General features: G+C 36.4%; 2 protein-coding genes across 2 annotated transcripts in view; one reads left to right on the top strand and one right to left on the bottom strand.

Annotated features, from left to right (window-relative positions):
• Window positions 1-22,492, top strand: part of LOC110372027 (protein tweety) — a 79,009-nt gene that overhangs the window by 33,263 nt on the left and 23,254 nt on the right. The window lies entirely within an intron of this gene.
• On the bottom strand, window positions 12,247-19,397 carry LOC126054659 (uncharacterized). The gene is made up of 3 exons (XM_064037388.1): window positions 19,254-19,397; window positions 18,418-18,690; window positions 12,247-17,708 (listed from the first exon to the last, which is right to left on the bottom strand). Exons 1-3 carry the CDS (start codon window positions 19,254-19,256, stop codon window positions 17,664-17,666), a joined length of 321 nt encoding a protein of 106 aa, XP_063893458.1. The 5' UTR covers window positions 19,257-19,397; the 3' UTR covers window positions 12,247-17,663.

The following is a 22,492-nucleotide window of genomic DNA, read 5'->3' as shown; positions in this document are numbered from 1 at the left end:
TTGTAGTAAAACCTTTTAGTAATAACTGGACGTTTATCACTATCCTAGATCTTTGGTACTTAACATTGCAATGGTAGATTTTAGTGATGTGATTTGAGCTGGGTATACTGTGGTAGATTCGTCGATACATTTGTTATATGTGTATGTAAATAAATTCTTCTTATCCTTTAACTTTCCTTTTATAAATTGGTAAAATTTAATGTTTCATTCATTTATCTCAGATGTATTAAAACCGAAGAAGCTCAGCTTTCCCAAGGCTCGTAAAATTCGTCTTTCATCAAAATCTAAAGGCACTTTTCTTTAGGATATCGACGTTCAGCTGTGCCTCTCAAGTGATTTTTCCTCTGGTTTCCCTAATAGAGTGCTTCGTTATAATAGTAATCACATCACTAGTTGACACAATAGTGTCTGGGTAGTAGCCCTTCGATTTATCAGCAGTATATCTTAACTTACTCAATAGCAGTGTTTAGGTTGACGCCTCATAAATTATATCCAATGGATAATGGTGTTTTGAAACGATTCCTATTTAACGGATAGATTGTTAAAATATTCTTAGACAATAAATACCATGAATTTTTAATTAATCTTCTGGCCTTTGACCTACATAAAAATAAGCATCATGTCCTTTATAGGCTACGAATAATCCTGTTTATAGGGTTCGAAAATATCGGTATCAAGTTACATACATTGGACCAGTGCTTTTTCCCCTGAAAACGTGAGATACAAATAGTCAAAGAAACTTTCACAATATCCATAAATAATAAAGAGAGAATGGGTATTGTTTTTTGTTTTCACATTGTAAATTCGATCCATGATATGTATTCAAACTGTATCGACCTTGGTTCCGCGATTCGACTGCACTATTTGACGGTCAGTCAGCAAGGCCGCCGGTCATTGACCCGCGCGGAAATAGATAGCCCACGTGCTTTGATAGTAGGCCTACCTACACACTCAATAAAACGTAAAACTTTACATAATGGTGGAATTGATTCATTCATAATGTGGCTGTTACAGTATCTACCTACTAAAGTTCTTACAAGATATTTATGGTTTTACATCTAGTTAAGTTACCATACTTTTTTGCTAGATATGGTCATGGACTTTTATAGCTTAGCTCGGAATCCTAGACTTTGAATGGGTGTCTGATATTAGCTGTTAATTTGACAAGATGAAACAAAAGGTAGTCTAGAAGCTGCCAAGTGTGAAGTTTGAAAATTCTGGCAAGCATTATGAGAATAAATAGATAAAGAGCACAGAGGAACGACCTGTAGCTTTAGGGAAACTAAACTACGTTCATATGTAAGACTTGTATCTGTACTATACATAAATAGACCATCTCAAAGTTTATTGTATATTCGAGACACATATTATAATGTAACTTCCATCAACAATTTCACCAAAGTTTACAACACGTAAGCTTCTGATAATGGCACAATAGAGCTCTCCCATTTTGACAGGTGACAGAATGGACCTATTTTAATACATGACGGCAATAAGCTAAGTTTACCTCAGTTGCCATGGTAACGAACTTGCTTAGTAGGACCCGTTGACTTAACGATTTTGTTGGAGATAGCAATCTTGTTAGTAACGATCTAGAATCTAGGGTTAAGATTTAAGACTGAAATGATATCTGTTTTGGAAAAATAAATTAAAACTCAAACTCAAAATATGTATTTTAAGGATGTTGGTAATTGATGTTATTAAGTAAAGCTCAACGATCCTTTTCAGGCGTTCCAATTATGGGGGCTTAGAAATTTGTAGAAATAGTTGTGTATAATTTAACTTTATTTAAGTGGCGTGCACTTGGAGAGGCCTATGTCCAGCTGTGGACTGCGATAGGCTGATGATGATGATTTAAATATTCTATCAACTTCATAAACATCTTTATCATCAATATTTTTAGTATAATCATACCAAGTTCCGATCACTTATTTACCTTACCATAATGAGTTTTCTTCATACTTGTACTGTACAGTACCCATTAAGTCTGATATTCATCACAGGCCGGTTTTTTTAAAAACAAAGATAAGAAGGCTTACCAGGAAATTGTCGTTGCTAATAGGGGTACTCTTAAATACATTTGCAGCGACAAATTCGCGAAGAATTTCGTTTTTACGACACCAATTAAACACTTGATGTGACTGTTCTTGGAACTTTCGGAGTGCGACAGTAAATATCGGACCCGGTCCAAAGGACCAGTTGTCTTTTTATACGAAGTGGTTTTATGTAAACATTTTTAAGTTTCAAACTGTAAATGTGTTCCGTTTTATGGCTCGTGTTATGTGGTTTTTAATTATGTAGTTGTGATGTTAAATTGGACTATTACATTAACGAGTATAACGACCAATATCTTAAGTTTCATGTATTGATACTTGTTAGCCACTGATTAAAATAGACACCAATGTATTTACTTTTATTACACACGTTTTCTTCCTTTCTCTTGTAAACTAAATAGTAAAATCCAAGACGACCCATGTAGTAGTCTCGCAATAAATTAACTTATACACAGTTAGAAATCAAAACACTAACTTAGAACGATTTACAGCAGTTTCGCATAACTTGCTAGTCTTAATTGCTCTATACCCATGAGGAAGCCATAACTAAGAGAAAATCTTAACTAGCACTAACTCACCCTATCAGAGATAGCGTTTATCTACAGGGTAAACGGGTAAACCATGGAGAACATAATTACTGGCAGAGATGCCATAACGGAAATCTCTTAAGAAAGTAGCGCGCCAAAATGCGGGTGTTCGGGAGACGAGGAACGGTACTGTCTCTGCCCCTTCTGGGTCCAAAGAATCATTTTATTGCAATACATAATGTTTCAAAGAACCAAAATTTCTAGCTTTTTCACTCGTAACTGATGATTTCGATCATGCCCATCGTACGTATTTGACCTAGATGAAGGCGCCTGGCCTACCTGCATTATGGTATCTCCACTCATTTTTCCTTACTCCGATGGGTGAACGCACATATTGCCGTCTCTCTAACGCGTTTTCGAGCATAAATAATCGCCTACGCGGCCAGCTGTAAGTTAACCACCCGATGAGCGTGGCTGGTGAAAGTTGGGTTTACCCATATGGATAAATTCAATAAGATAAATGTGAACTATTTCGAAATTATTGTCTTTTTATGACGTACTTACGGGAAGAATGCGTGTTTAATGTTCCATGTGGTCTTCAAGTTTGGTACTTTTAAGGGTTTTTTTCCGTGTACGTACTAAAATAATTATGTTATGATGAATAGGTTAAATTATTCAGGACAATATCTATGGTAAATTGTACCTACAGTTATGAGTTATTCAATTTTGTTGACTATATGTCATTACGGAATCATAAAACCAATGACAAGTTTTATCGTCCACTTCCTGCGGCGATTATGTACTCATAAACTTTACCGTACCGAAGACCTTCCATGCGATAGATAATTACGTGCCAGTACTTTCCCTTATGACATTGACATGTGTCTGTCGCGCTAATGTACTGTAATCGACGCTCCTAATGGAACTCTTTCACGAGCCTTTAAGCTTGCCACGCATTATCAGACTGCGTCGTGCGTCGGCGTCGCGTCGTCACACAGATATCGTGAGAAAGTTTTCAGGAATGAACGAATATTGTTGACTTGTTAATATTGATTGTTTTGTAATTGAATATTCTTTAGCTTGTACCTAGTTAAGAAGTAGATAATATAATGTTTTTTTTTCAGCCACATATCGACACAGTCTGCGTGAAGAATGTGTGCGCTACACTGATTTCTTTTTTAATTTACTTGATATTCGCATACAACCTAACAATACATTATGATGGAAAATCTTACGCTTGTACCCATTTATTCATAAAATAACATATTTAGCGCGTATCATGCAAATTACGATAGAAGTTGATCAACATGTGGGGAGCACCCCTTGTTTGCAGACGGCGCTTGCCGTGAGCCCTTATTTACCAATAAATATGTCTGAGGAATTTCAAGTACAATATCAATACTGGTAATGTCATTAGTAGATGGTATGGCCATAGTTATATAGTTGGTATGGCCATACCCCATATAGTCGTGGTGGCCTAGTGGGTAAAGAACCAACCTTTCGAGTATGAGGGTGTGGGTTCGATTCCAGGGTCAGGCAAGTACCAATGCAACTTTTCTAAGTTTGTATGTACTTTCTAAGTATACTTAGACACCAATGGCTGATAAAAAAAAAAGGTGAAGGAAAACATCTTGAGGAAACCTGGACTATAAAGTCTGAAATCACCAACCCGCATTGAGCAAGCGTGGTGATTAATGCTCAATCCTTCTCCGTGTGAGAGGAGGCCTGTGCCCAGCAGTGGGACGATAAAAAAAAAGGCTGTAACAGTAACAGTAACATGGCCATAGTTTGTCATTTGTCATGTTATCGATAGTGAAGGCCTATTCTGATCCAAGCAAATACATACTATACGTATACCTTGTACATGAGTCGGGGCTTGTATACTATATTAGCTAATCACCTGAATGTGGGCCTACCCCTAAACTGGGGTGGGTAAACTATAGACGTATCTATATACCGAGCTTGTATTTATCTAATGGAAGCAATCTCCCTCAACAATGTACCAAAAAGTTACATGTGTGTGTATTGGCATGACATACACACACATGTAACTATTACACAACAGATAAATCCATCCCTAGCTAGACCGAATTAACAGTCTTTTCAATACACCATATCATCTTATAAAACGTCTGAGGTCTTGAATGAGTATTGACTGAAGTTAAAAGATGGCAAGCAAAGCTTTTTCACATTTGACATTAGCTTTCCTTTTGCTTTTCGAGATCTCAAAAAAGTTTGTAATTTAAAACTGCACTTGAAAACATGTTTTATAACCGTTTAAGAAATATGAAATGATATGTTCAATTTAATTCTCAATAGCGCCATTTACTTTAACGACTAAGCTTGTGTGATAGGGCCTCGAGGGAAAATGATCGATACTAAATCAACTCGCATTATATGTGCGATTAAAATAATCGTTACTTATCGATTCTAACTGCAGTATTGCTTCATAAAAACCTTCAAGCGATACCCACAACTGAATGCGCCGTTATTTTATAACCGGCCGTACGAAAAGGCTGTTATTAAATATTCTGGAATACTCTGGTATTCCTTCTACGCAATTTTAAATGAAAAATAGATTGCGTGGCTTTAAGCCGCTTATTACATCTATAGGCCGCTGAAAAGCTTACATGCTGCTCATATTTTGTCACCATACAATGCTTATGGTAGCCTAGTACTCGTACTACGTGACCAAAAGAAGTACCTACTAGTAAAATTGAGCCATATCTTATTTAAGTTTGGTCCTTCTAGCATAATCACTTAAAAAAATGTAATTAGGCAGCTTTATACCCAGTAACCGACACTAACTCTTAATTCATTAAATACGTCTAATTGATACGGTCTATTAAATAACACAGCCTTATTCTATGGACTACATTAAAATTTTCAATCACGACTCGGCAGTCATTACTGAAATTAACTCATTAAAACGGCTCTTTTCCAGAGATAGGTAGCATTTACGTGATATTTAAAACGGCACTTCGATCAATTACGTTTAATAGTAAAATTATCAGTTTGCCATGACGATTTATAGTTGATTATTTTACAGATATTTAATGTCAAAACGTAAAATTACGGTTAAATACTTTAACAGCTAGTGACTCAATTATAACTATAATTAAACAAGGTTTGAATTTTAAGTGCCTACTTAATTAAATGATCAATTTTATTTGAATATCCAACTATTTAGCCTTCCTTCCACTATATTATATCTAGTCCCAACCGTTACATCTATAAAGTAAATGGTGACGATTAACGCGTTAATGTTTTGACGGACACATTTACTTGGTCCCAGTAGCTGTAAATGCGTTATCTCTAGTGAACCATTAGGCCAGGCTTGCAAAAGACCAGCCGGGACAAAGGCCCATTGGACCCAACCTCGGAAGTTATGCAAAATATACGACTGCTCTCGAATATATTGTTAGTTGGGTTTTAAACCATTAATAATGAAAAACTTTTTAAACAAAGTTTTTAATTTTATTTGTGACAAATGATATGCTGGAAACCGCATCATTATCGGTTTAACGAAACGAGACATAATCGCGGACAAACATACAAGTCAAACACCTACTTTTTTAAGTTGCTCATAGTTAAGTATGAGTCAAACAGAGAACCTCTTTTTTTAAGTTGGTTAATATTTAAAATACTGAGTTTCTGATATAATTCCTTTATTAATTTCATGGTTGTTTTTGTAGTTAGATAAAGTCTTGTTTTTCTCATGTGTCACATTTTATCGACAACGTCCGCCGTCCTAGACATACGATTCGTTCACTCAGTTAACGCGCCACGTATCGCGTTTCATTTTCCTCAATTATAGCGGAGCAAAAATACATGTGGATATGTATTATCAGAAAATATTATTTATAACTTCTCATGGGAATAACAACTGAAATAATAATAAAAAATCCAGTATATTATTTAATTCTCATCTTATGATCTTTCAAAAGAATATCTGCAATTAATATTTGCTGACAGCTGCCGACTATTTTATGCGTTCTTTGAAGCGGTGTACAGAGCAAGTTTTTCTTACTCTTAAGGCTTCTTTTTGATTCGTGAGTCACCGTGTGACTCAGGGATCCCGGTTTTATGTCGGCCACTCCTTGACTTATGCCATTTAATGCATTCAGCGTTTCCAGTTTTTGTTTTTTTAAACAATTATGTATTGTTTCCTTTCGAAAACAGAACACCGTGCGTCTTTTGTTTGGCAGTCATAAACAATATTATGACTTCATTTATTTTTTTATCAAATTAAATAAGGTCCCTGTTTTCTTCATCATATAATCTCGATTTATAAAAGTCACTGGTGTCGTTTTCTATAAAATGTTTGTTATTAAATGCGTATCATGTTTTTATTTTGTATTTTAGTAGTGTGGGTCATCAACTTTTATGATAGGTACTCCATTCGATTGTCTCGGTCTCGGTTCGTCTGTTTCGTCAATAAATCGAGTTACGTGATACGAATATCCTTAATGTCACGATTTGAACATACACTTCTAAATCAAATCGATATTGATGACAGATCAAGTTCGAATCGAAAATTCCGGCCAGTATCGATGCCATAAATAATACTATGACTGCTGAATCACTTGAAATTAGAATTCTGTTTTCCTTTGACTGGAATATATTAATTTATTAAACGTTTACGTAATTCGCTTCGTTTGGTTTTACGTTTTGTGATATGATTTTTGGTTATTTGGCTTCAGTAATTATGAATGCCAAAATGGAATCCAAAAGCCGACAAGTATTTCCATAATTATTTATTTCGTATTTTCTTCTCGTTTGTCGAGGATCCACATGTATGATTTTAGTGTCTTCTATATGTACCATCTATTAGATTCGTAAATACAAAGATATAGGAATTATTCCTTTTAAATACCTAGTCGATATTTGGTCTCATAATCGACTACCCATAATATTCCAATAAAACACTGGCTGGAAATATTTCCTCGTGCTCGTTCGAAATTCGAACGACTGCTTTCATAGATATCGTTCTATAATGACGGGCGGTGGCATTGTGCAAATAAAAGTCTGCTGAACGTTTAAAAAGTAAAAATGTGCGTTCAATTTACAGTACAATAGGAACTTTTTGTTGTAATTGAGTTCTTTGGCGCCGTTCTCGATTGTCCGTCTATGGTGAGTCAGGGTGTTTCACAGAAATCTGCTGTGACTGTACCAAGATGTTTGATAGAAAGCTCGTAACGGTAAAATGCTTAAATCAATTTTTTGGCATTAATGTCTGTGTCTAGATTCTTAGTTACGAGTAGTATAATAGAGTGATACTTTTGCCTAAACTAACCCGAATCTAATAGAGCCCTTAGTTTTACCGTGACATTTTTAATATTATGAGGTTCAACAACATAGCTTGCGTTATTTATGTGGATGATATGCTAAGAGGACTTTTCATTTCCTCTGCTGCATGACATTATTTTCGCTGCTTCGCTTTTGTTATTTTTTCATTTTCCATTGAAACGGACAAGCCACATTTAACTTCGAATGACTTATTACGATTCGAGGGGGGATTTCATCTGTATATAACATTTTTGAGGAAAAAATCCTTATACCCGAGGGTGTTCGTGAATATTTGCGCCTATTGCTCATAAATCACGGTCGTAAATATAATAGAGGTCGAATGTGTTCATTCTTCTTTATTTATTAGCGTCTGATCCTTCGTCGGATAGTTCGAGCTAAAATAGTAAAGGGCTTAGAATGGCTTGAGGGTTCGCTGTTTTGAGACTGTTGACCTTTTGGATTGACTGTTAAAAGGGCTGCAAATAATATTACAACGGCATAGTGTGTCTACGAACTTTAGGGAGATATGCCACATTTAAGGTAAATACACTCAGCGGCACGGAATTTGGCCCAAGCACATTTGGGCCTTATAACCATTATTTATATGAATAATCAGAATTTTTATTTTAAAATTGTTTAATTTACTCATTTTCCAAAAGAAAATGACTAACAAACAACAGAATTGTGAGGATTTTCATTAAGTTAGAAAACAGAGTCCTTTACCGCAATAATCACCATAAACTTAAAATTGAACTTTTTTAACAAAACAGAAACTTATCGAATTTTAATAATGGGTGTTTCTTCCTCTTGATCTGATGACTGCCTGCATACGATCTGGCATGCTCTGGATGATGTTTTTTACCTCCACCTGGGAGATCTCCTCCCAGGTAGCTACCAGCGCGGTTTTCAGTTCACTGAGAGTCTGTGGTGGGTTACGACTTGCTTGGACCTGTCTTTTACGCATTTTCCAGACATGTTCTACAGGATTCATGGATGGGTTTATTGCAGGCCAGTTCAATTTTTGAATACCGACCTCGAACAAGTAATCGGTTACGCAAAGAGCTGTGTGAGGTCGAGCATTGTCCTGCATTATACGGAATTCTTCACTTCCTATCCTTCCCTGACAGGGTAAAACATGATTTTGAAGGATCTCTTCAATATTTGGCACTATTGTCAGACGGCTTTCGACAACCAATAATTCAGTACGGGCTTCTAAACTTATGCCTCGCCAAACCAAGATGGACCCACCATGAAAACCAACTGTTTGCTTGGTAGTGGTGGGAAGAAACCATTCTCCGCGCTTTCTCCATTCACGTTCACGGCCGTCTGGAGCTTTTAAGACGACTCTGCATTCATCGGTCCTTAAAATTTTACTCCATTGGTCACGCGTCCAATTTGCATGTTCTCTTGCAAACCTAAGTCTGGCTTTGCGATGGTGCGGGAGAAGTTCCGGGCCTCGAGTTGGTCTCCGAGCACGCAGAACCTGTTCCTCCATCCTTCTTCTTATTGTGCACTTACGGACGTTGACTTCTCTTGCTGTTTGCAAAGGCTGGCGTATCTCTAATGCAGTGAGAAACCGATTTCTCATTATTGCAGGTACGATAAATCAGTCGTAGAGCGCCGACGAACACCTTACACCCCCACTTTCTGGTCTTCTTGTGTAAAGGCCAGTCTGATCATACATTTTCTATGCATATCTTTAACTTGTACGCGGTACACTGAAAGTTTCAACCATCTTCCGCTGCGTACGCCCTTGACGTCTTAGCAACACTACTTGAGCAACTTGAGCTGCAGTAAGGGTAATTTTCAGATCAAATTGTGAAAAAAAGAGAAACAAAAAACGATCATAATCATTATTTTTTTTTGGAACGTGCTTAGTACTTCGGCAATTTCTATCTGAATTTAAACTTAACTTTCTGCTTTGTGTTCCAACAACGGAATCTGTTTCTAGTGTTATAAAAGTTAAACAGACACACATTTTTCTGTATTATAATTAACAATTACGAAAGGACTGACAATATGTCATATGAAATTAGAATTTACAACAGCTATCTGGGCTGATATCTACTTGTGTTTGTTTGGGCCAAATTCCGTGCCGCTGAGTGTAGATCTATGTTCAAGTATATACTATAACTTATTAACTAAAAATCGTTCAGTTATAGTACCATTTCGCTAGAGAATAACCCTAAATTTGATTGGTTTCATTTTCATCACCTCCCTATAGAGAACCTTTCGTTGTTTCCAAAATTAGAACTTTACGATTTGTGAAATCACAATAGGTACGTTTTATGACTTAAACAGACGTATTAAAGTTCATATGACGATATTAACCCCTCTGCTCGACAGGATTTTGACACATGACATATCAGCTGGCTCGAGAGGATGTTGCGAGTTGCGTCGACCAAACGAGACACTTTCTTTCACTTTTAATTTACGAAAAATAAGTGAATACCAGATATTTACTAACTTCTAGTTACTAAGTAAGACGTGAAATATTGTGATCTATGCGTTTCCGTTAGGGAAACAATAATTTGATTACGTAAATTACATATAATACTTTAAAAACTGGAGGCCTTCTCAGTCTACTTATTTGCTAGAAAATATAAACTAAACAAGAAAATTTGATATAACATTACATGATATTGAACAGTATAGATGTATGAATAACGTGTAGATATTTTGATATATTTTGCCCCTAAAATATAGGTAAGAATTCATGTTAAGAAAAAATTATGAACATTTTATACACATTCGTGTGTTTTGACAGTTGGTCATAGTGCTGTACCGTAGGTATCGTAAATGATGTCGATAAATCACTTGGGTTTCTAAAATAAAAAGTAGGTAAAATAAAAGCGCTACATATTATGTATATAAATCGTACAAATTAGGCACGGATTGATGTAACCTGCCTAAGCCTATAAGTAGTAAGGTATAAATAGGTGCATACCTAGGTACTTATATTATAACATGGTTTCAGATTTTCCGATGACGTTCACACAATTTGAATGAACTTAGATGCTTGCTTACTTTGTAAAAATTTAAAGGTACATATATTTTGACTAGTTTTTGTGTTAAAATAATTAGTCTTTTACAAGGTGGCACAAAAGGTGTTAATCTTTTGTAGGTGTTGCACATATTTCACCCTCACTTTGGGCAGGAAAAATAATAGGAGGTTTCTAATAATGCATTTAACACAATAATATGCAACGAGGGACATTCTGGAGCTATCGACAAAACTTCCGCGGCTGTGAAGCTAAATAAAATATAAGTGGATATCAGTTGTGTACCTACCTACAAGCAAAATTATATTTATGACCACGGGACTACCTCAAATTTTTGGAGGGCGAACTTGGGACAAAGCTAACATTGAAGCCCTTTTGAACAACTTTGACGATGTCGTCGGGATTAGCATTTTGCAGGATCCTGCATGCGGTTTGCTCGTGTGAACACTAGTATTTACTTAGGTAGGTAATCTATTTTGCGATCAAACGGAATTCTGTAAAAAACTGGGCTGCCGTGAGAAAGGGCTGTTAGTCTGAACGGGAATAACAATGATAAATACAAACCTGTTTCATAAATACGTTACAGCATCATTCGTCCACAGCTTCAGTGGAGGTACAAGTACAAAATAAAAAACACAACTTAAGTATAGAATATTTTTATTAGATCATGTTAAAAATAAAACCACTTATTCAAGAAAAAAAAAATATTAAAAAATATATATATACCTATAGAAAAATTGATAATTATTAACGCCTATGTTTTACGAGTCCTATGAACAGCAACTGACAATAAAGCCCAAAATAAATTTTCCAAGCAAAAGGGCTAGGCCGATTTTTTTGAAATGTAGTAGCCAAATGATAAAAGCCGGACGAGACGGACGTCGGACGATCGTGCAATCTAAAACTTACCTCAAGATGTCAGAAAAACAGGGAAACACAACAATCAATGTCAAGTCAATAAAGTTTATCCCTACTAATATTATAAATGCGAAAGTAACTCTGCCTGTCTGCCTGTTACGCTTTCACGTCTAAACCACTGACCTGATTTTAATAAAATTTGGTACAGAGATTGAGTTGACCTTGCGAAAGAACATAGGATACTTTTTATCCCGGACTTTAGAAGAATTCTCTTGGAAATGCGATATAACCGAACTCTATGCGGGCGAAGCCGCGGGCGGAAGAAGTTTAGACGTGAAAGCGTAACAGACAGTGTTACTTTCGCATTTATAATATCAGTAAGGATATTATACTTACCTACTGCATTGCCGATAACCTTTAGCAAGAGTTATATCAAGCTGACTTACATTATTGCTTACTAGGTTAGGTTGAACACATGGATTATTTTTTGGAAAATTAAGGCTTTGTATGCATTGATGTTAATTAATTATTGCTTATAATCTATTTATACAACACATATAGTACTCATGCAGGTATACGTCACAAATAGGAACAGGGACTTGGCCAGGAGTTATATCAAGCTGACTTACATTATTGCTTACTAGGTTAGGTTGAACACATGGATTATTTTTGGAAAATTAAGGCTTTGTATGCATTGATGTTAATTAATTATTGCTTATAATCTATTTATACAACACATATAGTACTCATGCAGGTATACGTCACAAATAGGAATAGGGACTTGGCCAGGAGTTATATCAAGCTGACTTACATTATTGCTTACGAGGTTAGGTTGAACACATGGATTATTTTTTGGAAAATTAAGGCTTTGTATGCATTGATGTTAATTATTGCTTATAATCTATTTATACAACACATATAGTACTCATGCAGGCATAGGTCACAAATAGGAATAGGGACTTGGCCAGGAGTTATATCAAGCTGACTTACATTATTGCTTACTAGGTTAGGTTGAACACATGGATTATTTTTGGAAAATTAAGGCTTTGTATGCATTGGTGTTAATTAATTATTGCTTATAATCTATTAATACAACACATATAGTACTCATGCAGGCATAGGTCACAAATAGGAATAGGGACTTGGCCAGGAGTTATATCAAGCTGACTTACATTATTGCTTACTAGGTTAGGTTGAACACATGGATTATTTTTGGAAAATTAAGGCTTTGTATGCATTGATGTTAATTAATTATTGCTTATAATCTATTTATACAACACATATAGTACTCATGCAGGCATAGGTCACAAATAGGAATAGGGACTTGGCCAGGAGTTATATCAAGCTGACTTACATTATTGCTTACTAGGTTAGGTTGAACACATGGATTATTTTTTGGAAAATTAAGGCTTTGTATGCATTGATGTTAATTAATTATTGCTTATAATCTATTTATACAACACATACTCATGCAGGCATAGGTCACAAATAGGAATAGGAACTTGGCCAGGAGTTATATCAAGCTGACTTACATTATTGCTTACTAGGTTAGGTTGAAAACATGCATATTAGGAGCCCTACAGGCGGTCACTCTGAAACCCTATTACAACGTATAAAAATGTTAAGGTATCAATACATATGAACGTCATGTATACTTCTGTCATGCAAGAAGGTGGAATAGCTAGTAACCGACGAACTTCCTGCCGAATGCTCAATTTTAGATCTCTGTAGTAGCAAATAAACCAATGACTGTATACATCACCCAAAGAAATGTTTCTTGTTCTATTTTTATGTTTGTTCGATTCTTACAATATTATGAGAATAATATATTTACGGTTGACGAAGAAACGCACAATGACAAAAGACATAAAAGGGATGGACAGACCGAGGTACACCGTTCATATCCTGCACGATCATCCTTTCCTTTTATTCATCTCCTTTCATCCATCATCATACAATGCCAAAAAACAATATTTAAAAAATACTTTCCAATGGAACAGGAACTTATTGCCAATAGCCGATTTTCATGAAATTTTGTATGCAGAGTATTCGAGAAATGGCACAAACGATTTTCATGAAATTTTGTATGCAGAGGATTCGAGTAATGCCACAAACGATTTTGATAAAATTTTGTATGCAGGGGATTCGGGTAACGCAACCAACGATTTTGATGAAATTTTGTTGAAAATTATGGTTTAGTATGGTACTCTTTAAAACAAAAATCTAAACATAACGCCATGCCACATTCAGCACACTCATAGGTTGTTTTCGTACTGGTTCCCCTTCTATCGGCACACCACACGCATTTTCGACGTGATGTCCGATTTTTGTCGGCATACTCTTTATTTCCAATGCGCTGGATAAAATGCCGCTCCGTCAGACGACCGAGTGGATACGTGCGACGTCGTCCAGAAGTAGCTTCTGAACGAGCCTTTGGGACGTGGGGTAAATGTTTGTTAGCAATGGCTTCTACGAGTTTTAGACGAAACTGTAGAGCCTGGTGCGCTTTCCCAGTCGATTTCTCAACTAGAATACGGCTATTCTGGATAGAAATATTGAGAAATCGTTTAAATAATTTCCTGTTCCATTTGATGCACTGCTTTCGCTCTACTAAATAGGGCTCAAGCATTTGGTCTAAACGATCAACGCCACCCATCCCTCGATTATAATCGTCTATAAGCTTGGGCTTATAGACCGATATTCGGCCTGGCTTGGCAGCAGTTTGAATTTGAGCCATGTCATGCCATACGTGGATAAACAGGTCAACCGCTTACGGTCTTGGTAAGCCATTACCATGAGGTCACCACATTGGCGTCCCATGTATTCCCCTTCCACTAGCTTAGCTTTTTGAACGGCGATAGGCACGTTTTTCCGGCACGCACGTAATGTGCCAACGCAATCCGTTTTTCGCCTTTTCAAAAACCTTGCTAGTGATGGAGAGTTGAACCAGTTATCCATGAATAAGACATGGCCAAGATTCAAAAGTGGTGCTACAAGCCTCAGTACGGTGCTGGTACTCGAGGGCAAAGTAGAGTTGGTCGTTCTTTTGCCAAGGTAAATAAAAAAATTCCAGAGATAACCTGTGCTGGATTCACATAAATTTAAAGTTTTCAGTCCAAAACGTGCGGATTTCGTTTTTATATATTGTTTAATTGACAGAGGTCCTTTCCAAAGAATAAGGGATTCATCTATGCAGATATCTTGGCTAGGAGAATATAACTCTTTAAATTTTGCGTTTAAATGGTCTAAAATTGGCCCCATCGGGTATAAAACATTCTCCGGATCAGAAGGATCCGAAGAACCCCTGGCAAAATGAAGGGCTCGATTCAAAAGCCAATACCTTTCTTCTTTAAAAAGGTGCCTAAATGCATCCGTCTTCAATAAAGGTATGTTGCTAAAGCAAGATTTTATTGAAGGCATTTTAATGATGCCAAGCATCATCCAAAATGCGAACAGTACCAATATCTCATGCACATTCGTATCATACCATAACCTGGCAAATCTCTCACTCGTTCGTTTTATTTCATTCGCGTACCTATTGGTTTCGTCCACAATGTGATTTAAGATGCTATCATCCCAAAAAGACCTGAAGGCATCATAAGGATCAACAAATTCACGACAAGGACCAATGGTATCGCGGAGAAAGGTCTCTTTTTCATTTTGCCAGCCATCCATCGCCTCCCACCTAAAGTCTTCCCGATCAATCTCATGAAAGAGCGCTTCCTCCTCACTTACACTTTGTCTCTGTTCATTCGACGACACCAAATTCCTATCACGCCTAGCTTGAATTCGCCTTACTTCCTCTGTCAAATTTGGAGGGAAGTCAAGGTCAGAAGGATACTTCTCGACTAATTCCTTCCCTCTTTTCCAACGTCCAAAATTACCTCGGCCTCTCCCAGAATGACCACCGCGGCTACTAGCGGATGCTACCCTCCTTGATGCTGTCGCCACCTGATCTAGCCGAGAAAAGCGAGGTAACATTAAAGGATGTGTAGCCTCCAGCACTGGCACGGACGATACTCCTTCCGATCCATCCTCGACATCGACTTCCATCCTAAGTACATGAAAAATTGATGAGAGGTAAGTTACAACACTAAGTAGAATATCAAATATTTTTCTCGGAGATGGGCAGCATCATTCGAAGCTAAAAGCTATGTGGACGTTTTTAGACAAAAAAGTCATACAAATGAATTATGCACGACGCTGCAATGGCGAAATGTGTAGTGCCCTAATCACGTACAAGATTATGCTATTAAAATAAATAGGAAGAAATATATATTGATTAGTGATTGTATATACTCATTCGTACTGAAATTAATATTTATTTTAATCGGAGCATAATATCTATATATATGTATAATAAAATACGCCTTAATCGCGTACAAAATTATGCTCCGATTAAAATAAATATTAATTTCAGTACGAATGAGTATATATATATATACATACTAGCCGTTTTCCCGTGGTTTCACCCGCGTCCCGTGGGAGCTACTGCCCGCGCCGGGATAAAATATAGCCTATGTTCTAATGGTGAAAGAATATTTAAAATCGGTCCAGTAGTTTTTGAGTTTATCCATTGCAACCAAACAAACAAACAAAGTTTTCCTCTTTATAATATTAGTATAGATTACGACGGATATATATACATATATAATCACTATATATAATGGCGTCCAAGGCCGATTTCGGCCACGGCGGCTGTTCTCATTTAAGGAGATCAGCCAGCTGCGCAGGACATATTATAGTGCACGAGCATTTGCTCAGACACAGGTGCACTCCCTATTCCTTCACTCTCATAACCCGATGGGGCGGCAATCCGACACGACTGGAAAGAGATCAGGCGCAGGACCCGTTGCCGAGTTCCCTCAACCTTCTCTCATCTCCATCATCAGGTCAGCTCCAAACCTTCAATATTGCATAGTGTTATCAGACATACACCTCAGTGTCAAGTTTTTACAGTACGCATGCCTTCAATTTTCGAAAGTTGCCCTTGATTTCTCAGGGTCTCCACCATCAGATCCTGACCTCATGATTATGGGACCACCTGGGAGATAAACCCTATCAACCAACAAAACAATTTTGCAAATCGGTCCAGGCGCCTTCGAGTAATTGGTGAACATACATATTAAAAAAAAACCGGCCGAGTGCGAGTCGGACTCGCACGAAGGGTTCCGTACCCTTATTTATAAAACGGACAAAAAAATCACGTTTGTTCTATGGGAGCCCCACAAAATATTTATTTAATTCTAGTTTTGAGTTTTTGTTGTTATAGCGGCAACAGAAATACATCATCTGTGGAAATTTCTAACTATCACGAATCATGAGATACAGCCTGGTGACAGACGGACAGAGGAGCGAAAAAAATCCCGTTTTACCCTTTGGGTACGGAACCCTAAAAAGCATAAGTAAAATAAAATAATCAATTGCAAAATACACAGGGTACACTGATCACTGACATAGGTATTTTGTAACCGTAAAGATGTCATACCTAATAGTAGCAGGATGTTTTTATCTTTTTGTCATTAAAAAAATATCTTTCTCAGAAACATTAGTAATCAGAGCATCAGATGACACAAAATTAATAAAAATTAAGCATCCTCAGTAAAGGAAAACCAATTTTTTATCATGTTTGATTGAAAGGTGTCGAACACATTTTCCTATAAGGTATTATTACACTGTTAAATATTTTGCTCAAACTTAGGTTTGATCACTTCCTCAAAAGTACAAAAAAACTGAGAAGTTATAAAAAAATATGGGCATGGTAATCAAAATACTTAAAAGCAATAAAGCATAGACATTCAACAACTATATAACATGAAACAAATGCAATGGGACCCCAAGTAACTTAGGCTTTGCATATTGTATTGCCTGTAAGTAAAGAAATTTTACTTAGACATTACCGCAGGAAACAGCTAATTACATTTTTAAATTACTCACCTTTCTGTTATTTGTACAGATCTTACTGACCCGGAACAATCCTAAAACATGAAGAATATAGTGAATTTACACAATAAAAACAAAAAAGTTTAATTTATAGTAATTCTAAGTATTTATAATATTTTGTTTAGTAAATCTAGAACCTTATAATCACTTTTAAGCTTTTGTATATTTGAATACTGGGGGTAACTAACAAAAAAAAACATTTTCAGCTTTTAAGGTCGAAGTAGGTTATCATCGTCATCTTCATCATCATCATCTCAGCCATAGGACGTCCACTGCTGAACATAGGCCTGAAGTAGGTTTTAATTACCTATATTGTCATGAATATGCTAGAAACATAACTCCCATGCAAATGTGTAGGAAATACTTTTATAATTTTACTTTATACTCCTACCTTCCCTAAAAATCTTATCTCCCACTATTCTAGCTGATTTAGAAAGCGTTCACTATTTATTATGTTTGTAGTTGTGAGAGAAATTTAGGTTTGTTAGTCTACTCAAATATAGTCAATAAGTGTAAGTGTTCAAGTGTTAAACATATTGTTTTATCAGTGTTTTTTGCTAGCCTTGATCTGTATTTACACACAGATATTTCCTATTATTGTCTAGCCTATGTTCCTACATGGAAATAGGTACAAATAAACTTATATAGTAACAACTAATAAGGTTGAATATAAAAAAATAAATAAATAGAATAATAACACCTTGATTATATCTGCAAAAAATATCTGAACCTAAAGTTACAAACCTCCACATCCAGTTCCTCCAAGTCCAATACCTCCACATCCAGTTCCTCCATGTCCAGTTCCTCCACATCAACATCGATTTCGAAATCACGACAAGGTGAGTGGAGGCATGGTACGGAATCGTCATCAGAGTCTAGAAAGTCGGAGTCCTCCATTCCGCCAATCTGCAGGGGTTCAGGGGGGGAGTATAGGTCTTCATCAAAATCATAATCAAATTCTGATTGAAGATCTTCCAGAAATTCCTCCTCCATATAAACTTCTGAGCTCCCGGATGACTAAAATAGTAAAATATCAAATAAGTGTAAGCTGTACTGTACCTATTTTATTATGTGTTTTGAATGTTATGTAGATATTCATATTCAAATTCATAAAATCTATATACTGAAATAGTTATTTCCATAATTGAGCCATAAATCAACAATAGGGCATCATCTGTTTTGAGATTTTAGGTTAGAATATATTTGCTTTACATTTACTATGTACCAATATTAGGTAAACCGGTGTCATATATCTATCGATATATGTTATCGACTATGCCCAACTATGCTCACACTATGCTGAATACTTGAGGAGGCCTGCTATAACTATAACATACAATTGTATGAACTGGACTGTTCCTTGCGGTATGATTCGTAGGAAAGGTGAAAACTTATTGACTGTGGAATCAGATTTAAGTATTTATGTATTGTTTTATTTCCTATGTCACCAAGAAATCAAGTCCATGGACCACAATTATTTCATACAATAATATGGAACAAAACATTGATCTGACAAAGCATATTTACTGTACTACATACAATTTTAAAAGTAAAATATACGAGTAACACTTGCTACTTACCATTATGGATAATTAATAATCCTTTTACACTAAATAGTAAACTTTTCAACACAAGCACTCGCGCGTTCCGCAAAAATGGCTGCCGACAAGTTCATTGACCGAAAAAACACACCACAACAACTATTTTATGCGTTTATTTAAATTTGGCGCGCATTATTTGACAGAATAATAAAACATACTCTGGAGCGTTTATTGCTGCGTTTATATTTAGTTGCCATAATAAGTATTTTTTTATAAATGTTTTGTAAATTAATAATATTAAACATGATAATGTATGACCGATTTGAAGACCCCAATTGGGGTCTAAACTGAGCTTACGGTGACATTGATGTTCAGACCCCAATCGGGGTCCGCTACGGATTTGACGGTTAATTTAATGTAGGTACTACGAATATATATTTGAGGGACACTAAAGAGGCAGTAAACTTTATAGTTATTATTTAAAATCTATTTACGATTCCATTAAGCGTGACAACACTGAAATCAATACCTAGGTCACTGCTTCTCAAAATATATTTCTCCAAGTAGCTTCGGAACAGCTTTGAGTCTAATAAAACAAGAACAACCAACCTTAAAACAACTACATACATACAAAGTTACATATGAACAAAAATAAAACAAAACACTGTCGCTTAAAAACTCCTAATTTGAATATACACACAACCTTTAAAGTAACCGCTACTAACAGCAATTTTTCATGTTTGCTTGTCTAAAACAAAATGGATGCATACAAACATAGTGAAAGTTTAAAAAGCTCTCGCAAGCAATCGATGTTCTAATCTTTACAGTTGACGTTGTGACGACAAACAGACAATGTAGACTTTTTGTAGTGCATGTAGCTATGGATCGATGGAAGTTCAATGTGGTTTGAGATGCAAACTGAGAGCGTGCTCTTAAGAGTATTGATGAGGTTGAATAGTTGAAGACAGAAGAGAGACGAATATTTAATATCCTATGGATGATAAATACAGTTTCATAAGACGAAGATAAATACAGATCCATCCTTATTAGAATGGTGTGTATTAGCCAGCTTAAATCTGCATTACCGTAGCAACTGAAACCACACATTTTAGAATTTAGGGTAGTTATGTAATGCAGAAGACTTCATAAATAGACACCTATATGTTATTCAATCATTCGTGTTAAAGCTTCATAATCTAAAACTTTAACAAAACGTACCACTAAACTCTACACCACGGATATGATAAACACTAAACATTTGCACAAAAGGCAAGGCTAGCTTTATCTGGTCCTTCGTCCCATCCCGTCGCGAGCGCCTATCTCCCGAGCCGTTATCGCCGTCGAGCTGGGCTGGGCAATAAACAAGTAGGTTTATTGGACAGCTCGAGAGCTCGACATGTCGTGTAGAGAGAGAGGGGCTGGTCCTCTAGTGCTGCTGTTACAGATGGAAATGTTACTATGTGAGGATTACAGTAAACCTGTTCTTATTGAAGTCTTGTTTTACTACTATGTTGAAGACTATCAGAAGCAGCCTTTATTGAATTTGTCTACTCTTGAAAATTCCTTAGCTTTTGTGACTTCTGCGATCGCCCAGTTGCAAGTTTCTCCTGTCCTGTCCTGTTCACTTTCTGTCTTTAACCTTTTGCAGGTCGTCACTTTATCTTCCTTTAGAGAGTCGTACATTACATTTGCTTAAGTAGGACGTTCATGTTAGTGCAATCCTGTTGCGGTTTTGCTTACTGGTACTCTTGTATCAAATAAATCTCCATTTCTACTTATAATTCTATGGTTAAGTTCTTCTGCATCTATCTGTTGTGTGGCACAGCTACTGATAAACAGCTGTTTGATGTAACTGTCCGTGATTGATCCGGGGAGATGGGTATCGTTGTGACTGAAATCGTTCAATGGATTGCTTTTATGTTTTGGCTTATGTAACGTGCCTGATAAAATTGGGGTTGGTGTTGTTAAAAACTTATAACTTCACTTATATTACTGACCATATTTAAAATAATATAAAGTATTCAAGACTTATGCATCCACTGTTTTTATACAGTGCAGAGCTGAGAGTCCCTTTGTCATACTTTTCATTATATGAATATAAGGCATGTGTCATCCATGTAAATAATCTCCAAATCAAATAGTTAAATCGCATGTCGAATTAAAATGAGACGGATGGCATAAGCTGCCATTTAGCGTGGGTGGACAATCATAATAGTTAGTCAGATTTAAATGACGGATAGTCATTGATAAATAACATTAGGTATATGTAATTGAAATAAATATTGTTTTACAAATGAGCAGCTATATTTTCTCATGCTTTCTTATTAGCAAAATGCCCCCTAGACAAAGAGCACCGCTTCTTTAAATATCGAATATAAAATGAATTACATTTCACTACTGTTTACTTCTCATAAGAAATTCATTTGATTAAGCACAGCTGCGACATTTTTTCAAAAGAAACAAAAACCAACCTTAATTTCAATCTCCTTTGAATTCCGTCTACAATGGGCCCATTTCAATCCTCGCCTTAATAAGGGCACATCAATTAAACGCTTCTAGGCTATATATATCTAATTATTCGACTAGCAATCAAGAGCTCTAGCCATGTAACGTACGATACGATATTGAAACGGGTCCACAGATCATGTAACATTGGTGATGGAATTCTGTCACCACTTTAGATTGAGCTGTGGTGTTCGGGAATCGGTCTTGGGTTTCTATCGTTTGGGTTAAAAGGTCGACGCCATTTTAAATTTGAATGTCAGATGTTTTTGTGTTCTGTTGTTCTTAGAAATGTGTGTAAATAAGGTTTCCACTCTGATATTTTATTTAACTAAATAACCTAAGTACCAATTATCAGGGAATAAATTACGACGAATGCGTTATATTAAAACCAAGATGTCAATAAATTAAACATGAAATAGTTCCTGAATTATGCTACTTCTTCTCTTCAGCTCTCCAAGAAGCCTTGTTATTTACTTGTGTATACAGTGGGTTGGAACTTCTAATTTTTGACTGCAATAATATCTACTCACATCTGTACAGATTTCGAAATTGGATCATAAAGTCAGTTCAAATATCAGGCCCTGCCATCAGACATTTCAAACCTCACGTCTTGCAGCCACAGGGTGGGTCAACCAACACTGGTCTCGCGAACCCAGAGCCGGGCCGAGCTCAGCGCGCAGCCTCCGCTGTATCGAGCGGCCGCGCCTACCACGTGTTCCATTCACCGGTACTATGCCATCACCACGTGTGTTCGATACTATGGAGTAAATGTA

Source organism: Helicoverpa armigera, chromosome 2 (genome assembly GCF_030705265.1).
Source record: "Helicoverpa armigera isolate CAAS_96S chromosome 2, ASM3070526v1, whole genome shotgun sequence".
Taxonomy (NCBI): Eukaryota; Metazoa; Arthropoda; class Insecta; order Lepidoptera; family Noctuidae; genus Helicoverpa; species Helicoverpa armigera.
Note: the sequence above shows the minus strand (reverse complement) of the source record. Positions and strands in the feature narration are given on the sequence as shown.